The 16265-nt window shown below is 50.2% G+C and overlaps 1 protein-coding gene across 1 annotated transcript in view; it reads left to right on the forward strand.

Moving 5' to 3' along the window:
* Positions 1 to 16265, forward strand: part of LOC111143060 (VANGL planar cell polarity protein 1) — a 44983-nt gene that overhangs the window by 26398 nt on the left and 2320 nt on the right. The window contains exons 5-7 of the mRNA XM_022496501.1: positions 10863 to 10996; positions 12482 to 12614; positions 13518 to 13752. Of these exons, the coding sequence (XP_022352209.1) occupies positions 10863 to 10996; positions 12482 to 12614; positions 13518 to 13752 (502 nt within the window). The remainder of the gene's footprint in view (positions 1 to 10862; positions 10997 to 12481; positions 12615 to 13517; positions 13753 to 16265) is intronic.

Consider the following 16265-nt stretch of genomic DNA (forward strand, 5'->3'; position numbering starts at 1 on the left):
TGTACTTCGGTTTTCTGGTTAGAAGTGAGAAAGGGAGCATCTCCAGGGGAGATTAAGGTTAATCCAGTAATTCCAGGGTAAGGTTAATCCAGTAATTCCGGGGTAGGTCCAGCTCCCCTTGAAATCTTATGTCTGTGATTCTGGGTCAAGTGATACCCACCCAAGCCAGTGATGACCAATGAGATCGGACTGTCGCGCTGGGCTGTGGGCCCTCCCTCCCACGTTCACGACCAGCAGCCACAGTTTGGGGAGGACCCAGCGCCATCGGCTGTGAAGTGGGGCAGTGTTTTTAAATGACCACCAGAGGTTTGGGTTCATGTCACTTACAATCATGCTCTCATACACAATTTCACTTTTAGAAACGCATGTTTTGTTTAACTGCTTTTCAGTAAAGATGTATGCCGGTCTTCACTCCCACCCCCTCCAAACGCAAGGGCAAAAAAAAAAAAGCAGAAGGGTAGAGTGGAAAGGTTTCTGCTCAGATCAGCTTTGCTGTGGGAGAACCTTGAGGGCGGGCACAGAGCTGCCGTTTGTGGTTTGGCCACAAGGTGCCTGTTCAAAGTGGCTGTAATGAGAGCAGAAGGTGCTGGACACTGCAGCCCTGTGTGTTTGCACAGCTGCCTCCTGGCAGCCGCTGCAGCTGGGAAGGCTTCCCTCGCACGCTGTCTGCCCAGAAGGCTCGCTCCAAGGCCCAGAGGAGCCACCCCTCGAAGAGCGCAGCCACTGACGGCCAGAGAGCTGGGGCCACAGGTGGCTGGGTCGTGGATCCCATACCCTGGAGAGTGTGCTGTTGCTTTTCCCGCAGGACTCCCACTGCAGACAGGGCCTGGCATCCTGCGTGTCTCCCCGAGGACTGATGGGTGTGATCTGATGTAGTGTGTGACTAGCTCTGCTAATCCTCAAGAATGCCAATGGACAGGGGTCTGCTGTCCCTGTCCTGCTCTGCTCTGTGCCCCTTCTGGCTCAGTCCCTGCCAAGAGAGGTCCAGTTGGCCAGGCTGGCTGCCCTCAGACTCCAGACTCTTCATGCCGTGCTTCTGTGGTTCTCCCCAAAACCAGAAGTCCTGCCAGTGAGAAATGTGAGGCTGGATGAGAGAATGCCAGGCCGGCATCCCGGGTGGGTCTGGAGGAACCTTAGTTCCTGTCCCAATCTCGGTGTTCGAGAGCCCTCAGCAGCCACTTGTCTTTGGTGTTTATCTGGCGTGATTCAGCACAGTCACTGGAACCATCGAGAAAGTTGCATTTCTGTCCCAGACGGGGCAGGTGCAGCCCGAGCTGGACGGTGCAGGGAGGTGGCTGCACAGTGGGGTCTGGGCCCTGGCCTGGAAGCGTGGCTGTGGGCTCTCCAGGTGGACCGTGGTGATAGCCAAACCTGTCACTCACGGGGAGCATTTCTCACGTTTGGCAGCATCTCTGCTGTGGCAAAGGCCGTCAGGTGGACAGCCGGCCATGATGGGATCAGCTGCTCGAAGGAGGCTGCCTCGGGGTGGACACCACACTCAGAACTGCCCGATGGATAGTGGCATTTCAGCCAGAAAGCATGACATGTGGGACAGCTTTCTGCTGTTTAGTCCCTTAAACCAGAGGGACCAGGCCAGTGCTTGTAGCCGTTACTCCTTCTCAGCCTCACGGACTCCCCGGGCAACACAGAGTGGGTCTCCTCTGGACATGTTCTCAGTGTGGTCTGACTGACCTTAGAGGATATTTTCCAGTGTTATCCTTCATCAAGGACAATAAAGTGCATAGGGAGGTGCGCTAGGGCTCCCTAGATGGCACTTTCGAGGCCATTCCACGGTGACCAACCCCTGTTGACTCTACCTCCTCTGAGCTGTCAGAGCCGATATTCCCAGCTTCTGGTCTCTCTACTGGTGGGGAAGCCGTGCAGGGCTTGTCTGCAGCCCCGTATTCGGTGCCCGGGCCAGTGAATACAGGTTCTCAGCCTGTGAATACGGGCTCAGAGAACTAGGTTGCACTGCAGCGACCACTCCACAGAGCTGGGCCGGGCCCCCCTGGGAATCCATGCAGCCTAGAGAAGGGCCTCCACAGGCCATCCTGGCAGGACAGGGCCCCAGCTCTGTGTCTTCTGTCAGCCTGCCTCACGTCCCAAGATTTCAAGTACCAGTTTATGTTCCTCTTGGCTTATTGTGACAGAGTCCCAAAAATCTAGTCTCCCAGATCTTTGTGCCATCTAATCCAGCTCTGTCAGTAGACACAAGCCATGCCTCACTTTTGCCCCTCCCTGTCCTCAAGTTCCAAGGTGCTCATTGCCTGTTATCTGTGTGGGACTCGGAAGCCACATTCCCAAAGGCAGTTGCAAGAGAAACATTTTAATTAAAAGGTAGGAGGTCCCGGAGATGCAAAATGTGTGTGCTGGGCTCCCAGCAGAGGCGGCAGCAGTGTTTGGGGGTGAATTATACTCGCGTCTCTGAGACTCACATGAACATTGCTGCAAATTGTCCCAACTCCTGGTCACCCTGAAGTCACTTGATCTCTCCGTCCAGGGGCTAGTGAAGCTCACACATCCATGTTGCAGTCTTGCTGTCTCTTCCAGGGAGAGGTCAGTCAGATAAAACTGGGTCCATCAGCTGGCTTGCCTGCATTGGGAGTTTTCGTAAAATGCTGAAACATTTTAGAGTTTTCTCGAAGACCCTGGCTTCGGGCCTAAAATGCAGTCCGTGGAGTAGGCACACCTTGAAGAGTAGGAGAGGGGGAGGCCTTGGTACCAGGCAACCTTTACTGTTGCCATCCTTTGGGTCTTCACGGCCTGCTCACCCTCTCTCCCACCCACACATTCTGTGTCTGTCCCGCCCTCCCTCCTCACCCGCTTTCCTTTGCCAGCCTCTCAGCCTCCTTGCCCTTGACCTGCCTCCATCCTTCTTGCCCTAAATACACATGTTTTCATTTCCTAAAGCTGCTGTAGCAGAGGATCCCACACTGGGTGGCTTAAAACAGTGGTCTCTCAGGCACCTGGGTGACGTCTGTTTTCGGCTTGGGTCATGATCCCAGAGCCCCAGAATCAAGCCCCATGTCAGGCTCCCTGCTCAGTGGGGAGCCTGCCTCTCTTTCTGCCCCTTCTCCGACTTATTCTCTCAATTGCTCTCTCTTTCTCTCTCAAATAAATGTTTAAAACAAGTAAAAACAAAACCAGTGTTCTCTCTCAGTTTTGGAAGCTAGGAGTCTACAATCTCGATAGTGGCAGGGCCATGTGCCCTCTAGAGCGTGTAGGGAAGAATCCTGCCTTGTCCTTCTAGCTTCTGATGGTGGCCGGCCATCCTCGGCGCTCCTTGGTTTTGCGGCCACGTTGCTGTTATCTGTGCTCTGTCGCCACATGGCGTTCTTGCCTGTGTCTCCTTTTCTTAGTAGACATCAGCATGACCTTTGTTTAGCGCACTCACATCTGTGAAGATCCTGTTCTGTGGTTGTGGGTATGCACTTGGATTTGGGGACACGTTCTTCACCCACTACAGCAGGTTCTCATAGCTGCTGTGAGACTCAACAATTGTGACTCAACAATGTGGCCCTGTTGCTCTTACTGAAGGTATTGAGGAGGATGGTGTGACAGCCTGCTTCTGCCCACATTGCTTCCTCTGCCTGGAAGTGGCTTTACGGTCCATGTCCACATGGTGTGGCCATCATTCATCATTTAAGACTTAACTTGAAAACTCAGCTTCGCCTCCTCAGCAGATCTTCCCCCTGAAGCCCCCATCCCCAGTCACATCTTCTGTCTCAACCCAGTGGGGGTTGGGGATCACCACACCAATGGGACCTTACACCTCTCAAGGTTCTCTTCACATTTATATCCAGGTCCTTGGGATTTAGCTGGAGCTCTTAATTCATACTGGCCTGTGAATGGTGTTGGAGAGACTGGTGGTTAAGATTTTTAGGTGTCAGCATCCTTCGGTGCCTCGCAAGGTAATAAGTACCTGCCCTGGAAGCAGCCCTTTGCAGATTTTACTGTGACTAGAGCTCTGTCTCTTCAGTGCTTTCCTGTCAGCACACACTGAGGTGATCAGCATCATGGTGGCTGGCATTTACGTGGGGCGTTAACGTGTAAGAGATGCTTCCACATTTTTCACGCATAAAGAAAGCTGTTTTTGGTTGGCAGAGCCAAAGAGGGCAAATGAATATTAGAAAAGACGTGGCTAAAACCAGAATGAGGCTTCCCCATCTGGCCCTGTCACAGAGAGAGAGAGCCTTTCTCGCTGCCCTGGGAGACAGTAAAGGCTGTGAAGTATGAGGGTCTCAGACTGCCTGAGCTCTGAACCGTGAATGTTTTGGTTTTAATAGCATGTATTTTTTTTAAAGATTTTATTTATTTATTTGTGAGAGAGAGAGAGTAGGGAGAGGAGCAGAGGGAGAGGGACAAACAGACTCTTGTACTGAGCTCAGATCCCAGCACGGGGCTCGATCTCAGGACCCTGAGATTGTGACCGGAGCCGAAATCAAGAGTTGGCTGCTTAACCAACTAAGCCACCCAGGCGCCCCTTAATAGCATGTGTTAATTGTGGAGGCCACAGCCAAATCCCGGGAAAAGTGAATAAAATAGGTAACTCCTATGTGTGCGTGTGTGTATGCATGTGTGTGCAGGCATGTATGTTTGTGCACATGTACACATGCTTTTATAGGCCTCCATGCCCTTCTGTGCACAGTAAGAGAGTTAAAGGGGGGAGGGAAATGGCCACAATTGTTTCCTTCAAGTATTTGGTGAGCTTTCACAAGAAAGGGGGCTTTGGGTCAGAAGGAAGCTCTGGGTGGACCACTGGCTAGAACTTCGAGAAGGGTCATCCCAAGGCCAAGCGAGAGTGAATTTTTTTTTTTCACGGAGAGGCCGGTGGCTGTCTGGGCTGTTGTCAAGGGAGTCAGTACGTGGATTGGGAGTTTGGCCTATCTGGACCCTGATTTCTTTGCTTCTTGTGTCTCCTCCTGGGTGAGCACTAAGGATCTCTTCGTTCTGTGAAGAGTCAAAGTTTGTGACTCCGTGTAAGTGGAGCTGAGGTCGTGCTTTTATGCCCAGAGACTGTAGGAGTAATCTAGCCGCCAGCAGCCTCGTCCCTTGCTGCCAAATGCTCGTGCTCCTTAGTAATATGACCGTTTGTAGTTGTCTGATGCCCTGTAGTTTATAAACACGTTCCCTGGCATGATTCTGTTGGCTCTCCCCAACATCCACACACAGCAGTCGGTGCCCTCAGTCCATCGCGGACCAAGAAACAGGCCCAGAGCGGGCAAAGACTTCTTCGGGGCTATACAGGAGCAGGAGCGGATCTGGGATCTCGGCCTTCTGAGTCTGAGGCTGGTCTGTTTATACCAAGCCTGCTGAGAGTGGTCAGGAAGCGCTGCATAGAAACAGAGCGCGTAGGGTTGATTCACTAAGAAAGCAGTGCGGAGGGGATCTGCCCTGGCTCATTTCCCGTGGCAGGCCCTCACAGTGGGCGCTGAGTTGAGGGGATAGAGCAGGGACACTTGGGGACAGAGGGCCTCCCCAGCATACCTGGACGTGTACGCTCATCATGCTGCCATACAGGAGCCATTTGCTTTGGGCCAGGTGCTTGGGAATACAGTATCTCATTTAATCCTTAACACACACCTTTAAAACATTTCCTCCTTGGGAGCAAGAAAGAAGGTGGACTCCCAAGTCTCCGGTACTTTTCCCAACCTCAATGCCAACTGACCTCGAAGTCTCGGAAAGTCATAGAGTTTGGATTTGCCCCGGTTGATATTTTGGCTCGGGAGTTCACTGCCCCAGGCGACACCAAGCTCCGGCCAGCACCTGGCATATTTGGCTCTTGCCATCTGTCTCTGGAACTTCTGACCAGCTACCCACACCAGCCGCAGTCATTTCGTTGACCTTTCAGTGATACATTTTATAGAGTTGAGCATCTTGGAGCCGGCTTAGTTTTATAGCAGGGCTTTCGATATTGTTCTTCCCATCCTACAGACATAGAATCAGAGGTTTAGAGAACAGAATTATAATTTATTCAAGCTCAAAGAATAAATGGTAGAGGCAAGAGTCATGCTTTCTGGGGCAAAGCCTGGTGCCATTTGCTCTGTGCATACTTCCTCCCACAACAGACATGCACGGGACTGCAGGAAGCGTGGACACAGGGGACATTCTTTCAGTTTTGGCTTTGGTTTTCAGAATTCCTCTTTCAAAAACATGTCTTTCAGGTTTTTATGAACTCAAATGCGAACTCCGTTTGGAGGTGCTTCTCTCCGCTGCAGCGCGAGCAAGAGCCCCTTGTCTCCGTTGCCGTGGTGGCCAAATGACCATTGTCAACAACACTGGAAATGTTTTCCTGGTTGATAAGACACAAAAGGCCACAACCCTTCTTGTTCCACCGTCTTTGTCCTAAAAAGAGACTAGGCCACTCGGGCAGTGTGGTCGGCGATGAGTTTCACATTGAAACGTGGCTGTTGAACTGCCACAACTCTGTGCTGATCTATGGCCGGCCTGTCTTGTGCACAAGTTCAAGTTGGGATCAGCCTGGGCTGGGCAGAGTTGAGGGGCTTGCTTTCACACGGGCAGTAACATTAGCTTCTTCTGACACTAGATATTGCCTCATGCGTGTTGTCTTACGTGTGCACGTCTTTCTGCACAAAGTCCTGTCACAGCCCCGCGTATCACCATGCTGGCTTCCGCAGCTGTATGTAGTCGGTGAAGGGGTATGTCCCGGGATAGGGAGATGGGAGGGTGGGCTGGAACATGGTATTAATTGAGCTCAGTGTTCTCTGTCTTGGGAGAGTGCTCCTTGCCATGGGGTTTTGGTGGGGCCACGTCTGTAATCTGTACATCAGGCTCCACCTGCCTATAATATGGGGTTTCTGTGTAAGGATGGTTTAGTCAGATTACTATTTCTCAAAATTGGATGGTGATAAGAGAGGTGGCAGGTTTCTCACCAACTTGCTTTTTCCTGCCTCCCTCCTTCCCCAGAGATGATCTGGTCTGGAGACTAGGACTAGTTAAAGGATTTGCTTTTCCCCATCCCTGAGGCCCCTTTTGCCTTGGAAACCTCATGGTTTTTAGGAAAGGCATGCTTAGGACAAATCCTACACCTGTTGGAATTCTAGGGTTTCCTACATGAACAAGTTGAGCCGATGAGTATACTTGGGGGAAGTTGTAGGAGGTGTCCCTTGTGCACAGGGCCTTCCCTTAGAGAATAACATGCTTGAAGACCTCTCAAGTCTTGGGTGGGGGCTGTTGGTGCTGTGCATTTAGGGGGCCAGAGAGTTAGAAAAGGCTTCCCCAAAGAAATCGGGCCTGCTTTGGCCTTGGAAGATACCGCATTTGGAAAGGTGGCGAAGAACAGAGGCAGGAAGATACTGAACCTTGACATTGGCCAAGAAGAAGGGTGTTCTTGCATCCTGGCATTGTGAGCCATGGCTGAGGCCAATGCCGGGTGCCTGGCAGACTGTCCCTTTAGTGGGTGCTGAATTGCTCTTTTACTGAAAAGCCAAATGATACATTAGTAGCATGTTCCTTCGAACCTACAGTCAGGTATCTGACAAACTCAGTCAATTCATAGCATGAATCAGGATCCAGAACAGAAATGAAAAAGACCTTCGGCTTTGGACTGACACAGACCTTAGACTCCCATGCCACAGCGGGGATCCCTTAGCTGGAGCAGAGTTCCTCACTTGGGTCCCTCAAAGCCCTTTTCCCTGTTTATACCCAAGCTGAGGGTATATGAGAATGGAAAGTTGATGGCCAGAGGCAGGTAGGTCGACGGCCTCTGGGAAGGACTCTGATCGCCATAGTCAGGGAATATGGAAAGGATGTGAAGAAACAGCTGAGTGCTCATACTGCCTTGCATCGTGGGGTGTGGGAACAGGTGGCTTCTGTCTCCTGTGGGGGCTGACATCTTTGCTGGGCTGCCTGTGTCGCACAGCTCATGATTAAAGTGTGAACATTCATTCTGAGTCACCAGCAAGGCTTTAGTCATGTATAGCTTCCTCTCTTTAAAAACATGAAAAAAGGCATATTGGATTTTAATCCAAATTTCACAACCATATATATTTTTTTTAATTTTTTTTTTTTAAGTTGGGTACTTCAGTTAATAAGCGTTGTTTTCTGTTGCATGAAGCTTCTCGTACCTTGACGTTGCTGGATCTGTTGGGTGTTGTGTAGTTCCCCATAGGTTAGGGCGTGCAGCTCTCTTAGAAGCATTTCTAAACTTCCCGGGAGAGTCCCTCAGCTCCTGCGTTCACTTGTCAGCCCAAGGGGCTGGCCGGGTCCATGGCTGCTTCTGGAAAATTCTGATGCATCTGTGGAGATGACAGTGCTGGAGAAAGGGAGCACTGCCTGACCTTTCACCCTTGTTCAGTTCCCCCGAGCGAAGGTTCTTGAAGGCTGTGAGACCTGCACACGTAACATCAGTAGCTCTTGCCCCATCCTGGAGCGCTCCCCGGTGCCACCGGGGCTTTGGCACAACCGGGTTCCTCAGACTTGCCCCAGTGTGGAGAGCATCTGCCTGCAGCCCTGTCCTGGAAGGGGGCAGGGTGTGGTGTGTGCACCCTTACAAGGGAAGGCCTGCCAGGGCCAGGCATGGGCAGAAACCCCTTCTCCGGGCAGCACAGTGCATTGTCTGTGGTTTGGGGGTGGAGAGGTTGGGAAATAGAGCCACCAGGCTCCCATCCAGCTTTCCCTTACCCGCCTAGCAGGCCCTGGCTGGGCTAGTAGGTTCCCCTGGGCTCCTCTTTGCAGCCTGGCTGAACAGAAGAGCCAAACCCAGCAACCACAAGAGGGTTTGCTTTGAAGGCGGGCCTGAGAATAACCTCTGAGTGGCCTTTTAATTTTTCAAATTTTGATCAGGGCGATAATTCTCTGCTGGAATCCAGGAGCCGAGAGAGGTTTTCATGTCCACGTGGGAACATGGGAGGAAATATGTGCACCCCAGCATGTCTGTTGTACATAAACGGGGACATTTCAGTGTGGAGGGGTGTCTTATCTCACCAGGCCCAGAGCCTCCGGAGATGCACGGGGCAGGAGGTGGGATGGTGCTTACGAGGGCAAGTTTTTGTGTGTGCGCACGTATCCCCAGGCCCTGGAGAGTCTCTGGAGGGAAGGGGGTGGTGGAGAAGAAATGCTTGCCCCACTCTGGAAATTACCAGAGTCAGAGGTCAAGGAGGAGACGGGGCCATGCTGAGCTGGAAGCCGCTGGGCAGACTTGCACGGGAACAGAGGGGACTTTGCTGGAAAACCTCAACTCAGGGACCACTTCTTTGCTCGGGGGGGCTGCTCTTGCACCCACCCGAGTCTGGGTTTTCTGAAGCTCTTCTCTCTGCTACCCCAGCGCACGTGCATTCCAGTTAGCTCCCTTGTGTTTAAGGTCTCTGCCAGGCTTAGGAGCGGCAACTTGCATCATATCTTTGCACTCCCAGGGCTTGGCAGATGGGGGCGCTCCACTGTGGCCGTAACAGTGAGCCACTAAATGATGAGGGCTTTCAAAACGTGGGTTTGCCCTCAGGACTCTTCTACTTCCCTATACAGGGTGAGTCTCGCCAGATCCCCTGACCCCCCCCCGCCTCCCCTCATGAGTGTACATATCAGGGTTGATACTAAGCAGCATCTGAGCCCTGATCATGGATGGAGGCACTGTCGGGATGTAAGTGAGAAAGCTTTGCCGTGACTCTGCTTTCAAGGAGATTAGCTGATTGACTTCTAGATTGTTGCTGGACTCCGTGCTAGACCAGGGGAGCTGAGTGGTGGGTTGACAGAGCGTCCTGCTGTTAGCTTAGACCCTGCATGGTCTCAGTGTGATGTGAGAATCCCTGATCCACGTGGAGAGTTCTGGCAGTCATCCAGACACAGAAGGCAGCCCTGTCCTGGCGCCCGGGCTGTTGTAAGTAATCTTTGTCACCGCACCCACCTAGCAAGGCCTGGGAGGGAGAATATCAAGGACAAGATAAAAAGAAATTTGTGGGGCTGGTGTGGGTACGTCCACTGCCCCACAGAAGCCACACATTGCAGGGGAAGAACACAGGCTACAGCCTTGCGATTCCAGATTAGAGTTCCAGCTCTTCCGTTTGGTATGCATGCCGTGTGCAGGTCAGAGATTTTCGAACCTCGGTTGTCTTACTGTGAATGATTGTGGAAGTCAGACAAGATGGTACATGAAAACCCATGCTGCATGAGTGCAGGTTTCTCTTTGAAGTGGTGAGTGGCATGCATCCATGACCAAGAGCAAGTTCTTTTGCCACCAGTCGGGAGTATGGGCACCCTCCCTTTTCCACCCTCCCGCCTGTTGGTGTTACCTCCTCTCTGCTCCTCTGCTGCTGTCTGAGGGGCCAAACAGGTGACAGAGTAGAGGTTGCAGGACATTAGAGCAGAGGGTCCTCTCTGTACACCCCTGTCGTAATCCCAGCCTTCCTTACAGCAGGGGTCATGAGGCCTATGGGGAGACCCTGCCCTGCGACCTGAGAATCTGAATCTACACTTCATTCTTTTACCCATTAGCCTTGCCACCGCCTCTAAGTCTCTCGACCATTTGGGGATCCTCAGTTTCCTCTTTTGTAAACTGGGAAAATAGGAAAGTTCTGTGTGGCCTAGACCTGATTCCTTTCTCAACTATTAGCCAGATGGGGTGTGGCTCATGACGTAGCCTGGGAGAAGGCCAAGAAGCCACTTGATGACTGAACTCAGTCTCACCTTGAAGTTCTCATCCTGGAGACAAATGGTGTGGTAAAATGTAGGGGCCTGCCATTATGAGAGGCTGCCTGTGGTACTCTGCTGTTCTATCTGATTCCAAAAGAGAATTTTTTTTTAATATAATTTTATTTATTTATTTATTTATTTATTTATTTATTGGTCACTTAGAACCTGCTTCTTCAATGAAAAAGCGTTGCATTAATTTTGCCCTCTTTTCTCAGTATCCAGCGAGCAGCATTGGTGGTTCTGGAAAATTACTATAAAGATTTCACCATCTATAACCCCAATCTCCTAACAGCCTCCAAATTCCGGGCAGCCAAGCACATGGCCGGGCTGAAAGTCTACAATGTAGATGGTATGTGCCTTGAAATGGTGTCTGAGGTTGGTAGGTGCAGGGCGCACAGTTCAGACAACTCTTAAGCTTAAACTCTGTGGTCCGTTTGGTTCTTCTTCCCCTCAGTGTCTGTCTCTATCATACATTCTCATTTCAGAACAATTTTTCTTTCCTTTTCTTTTCTTCTTTTGTTTTCTTTTCCTTTTCTTCCTTTCTTTCTCTCTCTCTCTCTTTCAGCAAACATACTTTCAGAGGAATGTTGATTTACAGTCTACACATGTGGGAGGTTCATTCATTTGGGGGTTTTCTGATTGAAAACAATAGTGATGTGTGTTTCCTGCCTCTTGGTGGGAACATCTATGGAAAGCTGCTTTTCAAATTTCGGATAAGTTACCCAAGGACTCAGCTCCCCAGATCCATGAAGCCTGTAACTCTCAGTAGTTCAGCATCTGGTGAGATACTTAGATTTCTCAATCCTGGCCAGGAGCTGGGGCTGAGTGGGTGGCAGGAGGCCAGAGGCCAGGCTGAGGACGTCAGAGCTGCATTTCAGGCTATCAGATAGTTAAGTGCGAGAAACAGGACACAGTGTCATTTCTTGCTGGGTGCCTTGGGTCAGGGCAAGGGCTTTGTGGACCCTAGAAGAGGATCATATTGTTAGCAAGTCAAGTGATTCATGGATGGTGTCAATTTTTAGTGGCCATATCCTCCCCATTGTGGCAGGGGTGGCTGGGGGAGAGGGGAGGCTTTAAGAGATGTATGCTCAGTTGGGATTCCCAGAGGACTGGTAAATTTCACCTGTGATATGAAAACTGAAAATTCCCACTAGCAAAACCACATCATTAAACAAGTAGTTGATACAGAAGAAAGCACGGGATCTGCCTTGTCCTTCTCAAAGTTAAGGCGATCTGTGGTCAAGGGAACAGGGTGGGGAGTTCTAAATCTGTATTCACAAATGGGCCATATTGTGAGTCCTCAAGTATTTTATTTTTTTAATGAAACATTGTGACTACCGTGACAGTCCAGCATGGCTTGTCGTCCTGTGCATAACCAGTGTCTCCATGTCCTTTGACTTTCTTTTTTCTCTGTCCTTGTTCTCCCCGTCCCTCTCATTCTCGCTCATTTCTTGTTGCTGAAATGTGATGCTCCAGCTACCTTATGGCCAAACTGAAACTTTTTGTAACAGATGGTGAGTAACATCTTCAGCATTCTCTTGTGTGTTATTTTTGGCCAACATTTTCATTGTCCGGCATTCTTCCTCTCCTTCTGAGTTCTTTTTCCATTTCCACAGATGACATTGGGTTTGGGGGAGATTTCCTTCCTCTCGTGAGCATAGCAAATGTGAGGCAGGAGTGCTGTTCACCCTTCTGGAAGTTTCTTTTGAGATGAGTGGATGTGCTTCTCAGGGGTTGGGTGGACGGTAATGACAGACCGTGGTACTCATTTCCTACTCTGTTTTGCAGCCCCATGGCATTAAAGCTCTTCTTCCTCCACTGTCCTTCCCCAAAGGCCCCAGTAATAATGCCACTGGTCAGTCCCGGGCCATGATTGCAGCAGCTGCTCGACGCAGAGACTCAAGCCACAATGAGTTGTATTATGAAGAGGCGGAGCACGAGCGGCGGGTGAAGAAGCGGAGAGCGAGGTCTGTTGCCTGCGCACCCGTCCCCGACACTAACACCCTGTCATAGGGGAATTTTTATTTTTTTACCACAAGAATGAAATCTGAGTGTGTAAACGTGAGCCGTCAACCTTAGGATTGTATCCTGCTCCATTGTTTCTCATGCACCAGCAGGACCAGGAAGGCTTATTAAAGCACAGATCTGAGGTTCTCGGCCCCACCTGCAAAAATGACTTACTCCCTCTTCAGTGGGGCTGGAGTTGAGCCTCAGAGTTTGCATGTCTTCCAAATTCCCAGCTGATGCTGAAGCTGTTGACCTACGGCCCACACTTTGATGCCCCCCCCACCCCCGCCAGTCCACCCCTAGTCCCTTGCTGGCTCTCAAGTTCTGATCATGTTAACTGAAGCCGACCAGGCTGGTTTCCGTCATGTATCCTGGGCCTCTTTCTTCCTTCTTCCCAGGGGCTGCTGTTGTGGGTGGCTTAATTGAGGGGGCTACGGCTGTGCTGCTTTGCAAGTCTTCTTCTGTATCACCAGCCACCTCTCAGTGTGTGCAGAGCCTTTTGTGGCCAGATTTTGAGGAATCTTAGAGTTGTTTTCATCTAACCCTTCACTGTAGAGATGGAAGGATTGAAGTGAGTCCCCAAGCTCCTTAGTAGCAAAATTGAGAACAGAGGTCAATCTCCTAGTCCCAGGGCTCCTTCCCCCTCACCCCTGTGCCCCCCCTCCCACCTTCCTTTCTCCCTTCCTCCCCTCTCAGCCATCTGGAGGGGCCATAACGGACGGGACCCTTGGATGAGCTAGCTGGCAGCAGGCTGGGACACAGAGGTGGGTAGGAGGCCCTCCAGGCCCTGAATGAGCACTCTGTCGTCCAGCCTTGCAGCAGGCCCCATCCTGATGACCATCTCTTTGCCCCCCTATCTCCAGGCTGGTGGTTGCGGTGGAGGAGGCCTTCATCCACATCCAGCGTCTCCAGGCCGAAGAGCAGCAGAAAGCCCCAGGGGAGGTGATGGACCCACGGGAGGCGGCCCAGGCCATCTTCCCCTCCATGGCCCGGGCTCTGCAGAAGTACCTGCGGACCACGCGGCAGCAGCACTATCACAGCATGGAGAGCATCCTGCAGCACCTGGCCTTCTGCATCACCAACAGCATGACCCCCAAGGTGCGACTCGCCACAAAGCTTGGCAGGTGTCACCTGTCAGTGGTTGTGCCCAGGAGCGATGGACTCCAGGATTTCTCTAAAGCCCTGACTCAGGAGGATGGCCAGTTCCCACTTACTTTATATTATCTGGGTGCCAATGGTTTTTGCAATTGCCTTTCGACAGCCTCTAGATTCAAGCACAGGGAAGCCTTCCACCTAGAGGCAGTAGAGGCAGCAGGGAGGGGCACTCTGTGTGTTCTGGAGCCCAGCTGACGCGTTCCAGCCTCGCTCTTCCCCCCACAAGCTGGTCGCTGCTGTGGGCAGATCATTTAATGGCTCTGTGCCTCCCTTTCCTACCCTGTAAATGGGGGCTGGTTGTGATACTTACCTCACTGGGTCGTGGTGGGAACTAAAAGAGATAGTTCACGTGAAGGGCTGCAAGCTGTGCCTGTCGTGTGGTAAGGTCTGGATAAAATGGCTGTTCTTAGTGGTGAAAATGATGTCATCACTCTCCTAGGCATTTTGGACGTCATAGAGTTAGTTTTACTTGGCCTCTTGAATTACGATATGAGTACACTTTTAGGGAGGTTGCAGGAAACAGCCATGTAGCTGAGAGAGTGATGGGGCCAAGGAAGCAGAATAGAGTAAGGCTGAGCAAATGACCTGCAATCGGGGGGCGGGGGGGATGCTTGAGATCCCAGCTCCACCAGTTGATTGGGTCATGACTTTGTAGAAGTCACTCTGCATTTGTTTCCTTTTATAAAATGGGGAGAATAGTGGTATCTACCTGATCGCATTGTTGTGTGAAAATTATATTCGATATGGCAACATGACATGTTGATCACGTGGAAGAGAGTAAATGAGCTTCGCCTATAATGCACGTGGAGTTGTTTTTGTTACAAGGACCCATGTTCAGATGTTCTCCTGTACATGTACAGCATATGGTTGCATTGTTACCATAAACAACCCTTAGGAAGGCAATATAGAAATATTCAGTAAGAATCTCATTGTCACCATTAACAACCCTTAGGAAAACAATACAGAAATATTCAGTAAGAATCTGTAAGGGTTTCCATATTCTTTGACTTAATAATCCCTCGTCTAGAATAAGCTCTCAGCACAATCAGATACATGCACAAATAATAATGAAGTTGATTTTTGCAAAGTGATCTGGAATAACTCCAAACTGGACATAACTTAAAAGTAGAACAGTGGGGGAAAAAAAAAATAGAATGGTGGTGGGGCACCTGGGTGGCTCAGATGGTTAAGTATCTGCCTTCGGCTCAGGTCATGATCCCAGGGTCCTGGGATCGAGCCCTGCCTTGGGCTCCCTGCTCATCAGGGAGTCCTGTCCACCCTGTTTGTGTTCTCTCACTCTCTCTGTCAAAAAAATAAATAAAATCTTAAAAAAAAAAATAGAACAGTGGCTTATAAATTATCGTGTATCACCTGTTAAAAATAGAAGAATCTTTGTTAGAATATTAAGTTCCTGGGGCACCTGGGTGGCTCAGTGGGTTAAGCCTCTGCCTTCGGCTCAGGTCATGATCTCAGGATCTTGGGATCAAGCCGCGAGTTGGGCTCTCTGCTCAGCAGGGAGCCTGCTTCCCCCTCTCTCTCTCTCTGCCCGCTTCTCTGCCTACTTGTGATCTCTCTCTGTGTGTCAAATAAATAAAATCTTTAAAAAAAAAAAAAAGAATATTAAGTTACAGGGGCGCCTGGGTGGCTCAATGGGTTAAGCTTCTGCCTTCTGCTCAGGTCATGATCTTAAGGTCCTGGGATCGAGGCCTGCATTGGGCTCTCTGCTCAGCAGGGGGCCTGCTTCCTCCTCTCTTTCTGCCTGCCTCTCTGCCTACTTGTGATCTCTCTCTCTGTCAAATAAATAAAATCTTTAAAAAAAAATTAAGTTACCAAAAACAGAATGCAAAAAAGTATGAATAGTTTATTTCCAATGAGTACAGTATGTCTGCATACCTGCTTGTACCATGTAGAACAAAAGCCATTGTTTTCCTTTCTTCAAGATCTTTTAGTTCCTGATTGCTTTCATTTTCATTAAAAAAAAAAAGTGTACTTTTCTGAATTAAAAATAACTGATACTCTTTTTGTAGGAATCCAGGCATTAAAGAAAAATATAATGGGGGTGCCTGGGTGGCGCAGTTGGTTAAGCATCCTACTTTATTTAGCCTTCTGCTCAGGTCATATTCTCAGGGTTGTGGGATCGAGCCCTATGTCATGCTCCATGCTCAGCTCAGAGTCTACTTGGGATTCTCTCTCTCCCTCTCCCTCTCCCCACTCTGCTCACGCACACACTTTTTCAAATAAATAGATCTTTAAACAAAGAAAAACAAGGAAAAGGAAATTATAATGTGCTAAGGGAAGTTTCCATTCTCCTCCCCTAAAGTTTTTGGTGTGTATGCTTTCAGAGGGGTGTGTGTGTTTAAAGAAGGAGTGGGAAAAAAGCAAACCACAAATGGGAGTTCATACCAAACACACACACACACACACACACACACACACACACACACACACACACACAC

This window comes from Enhydra lutris, unplaced genomic scaffold, assembly GCF_002288905.1.
Source record: "Enhydra lutris kenyoni isolate GAN:26980312 unplaced genomic scaffold, ASM228890v2 scaffoldscaffold9, whole genome shotgun sequence".
Classification (NCBI taxonomy): Eukaryota; Metazoa; Chordata; class Mammalia; order Carnivora; family Mustelidae; genus Enhydra; species Enhydra lutris.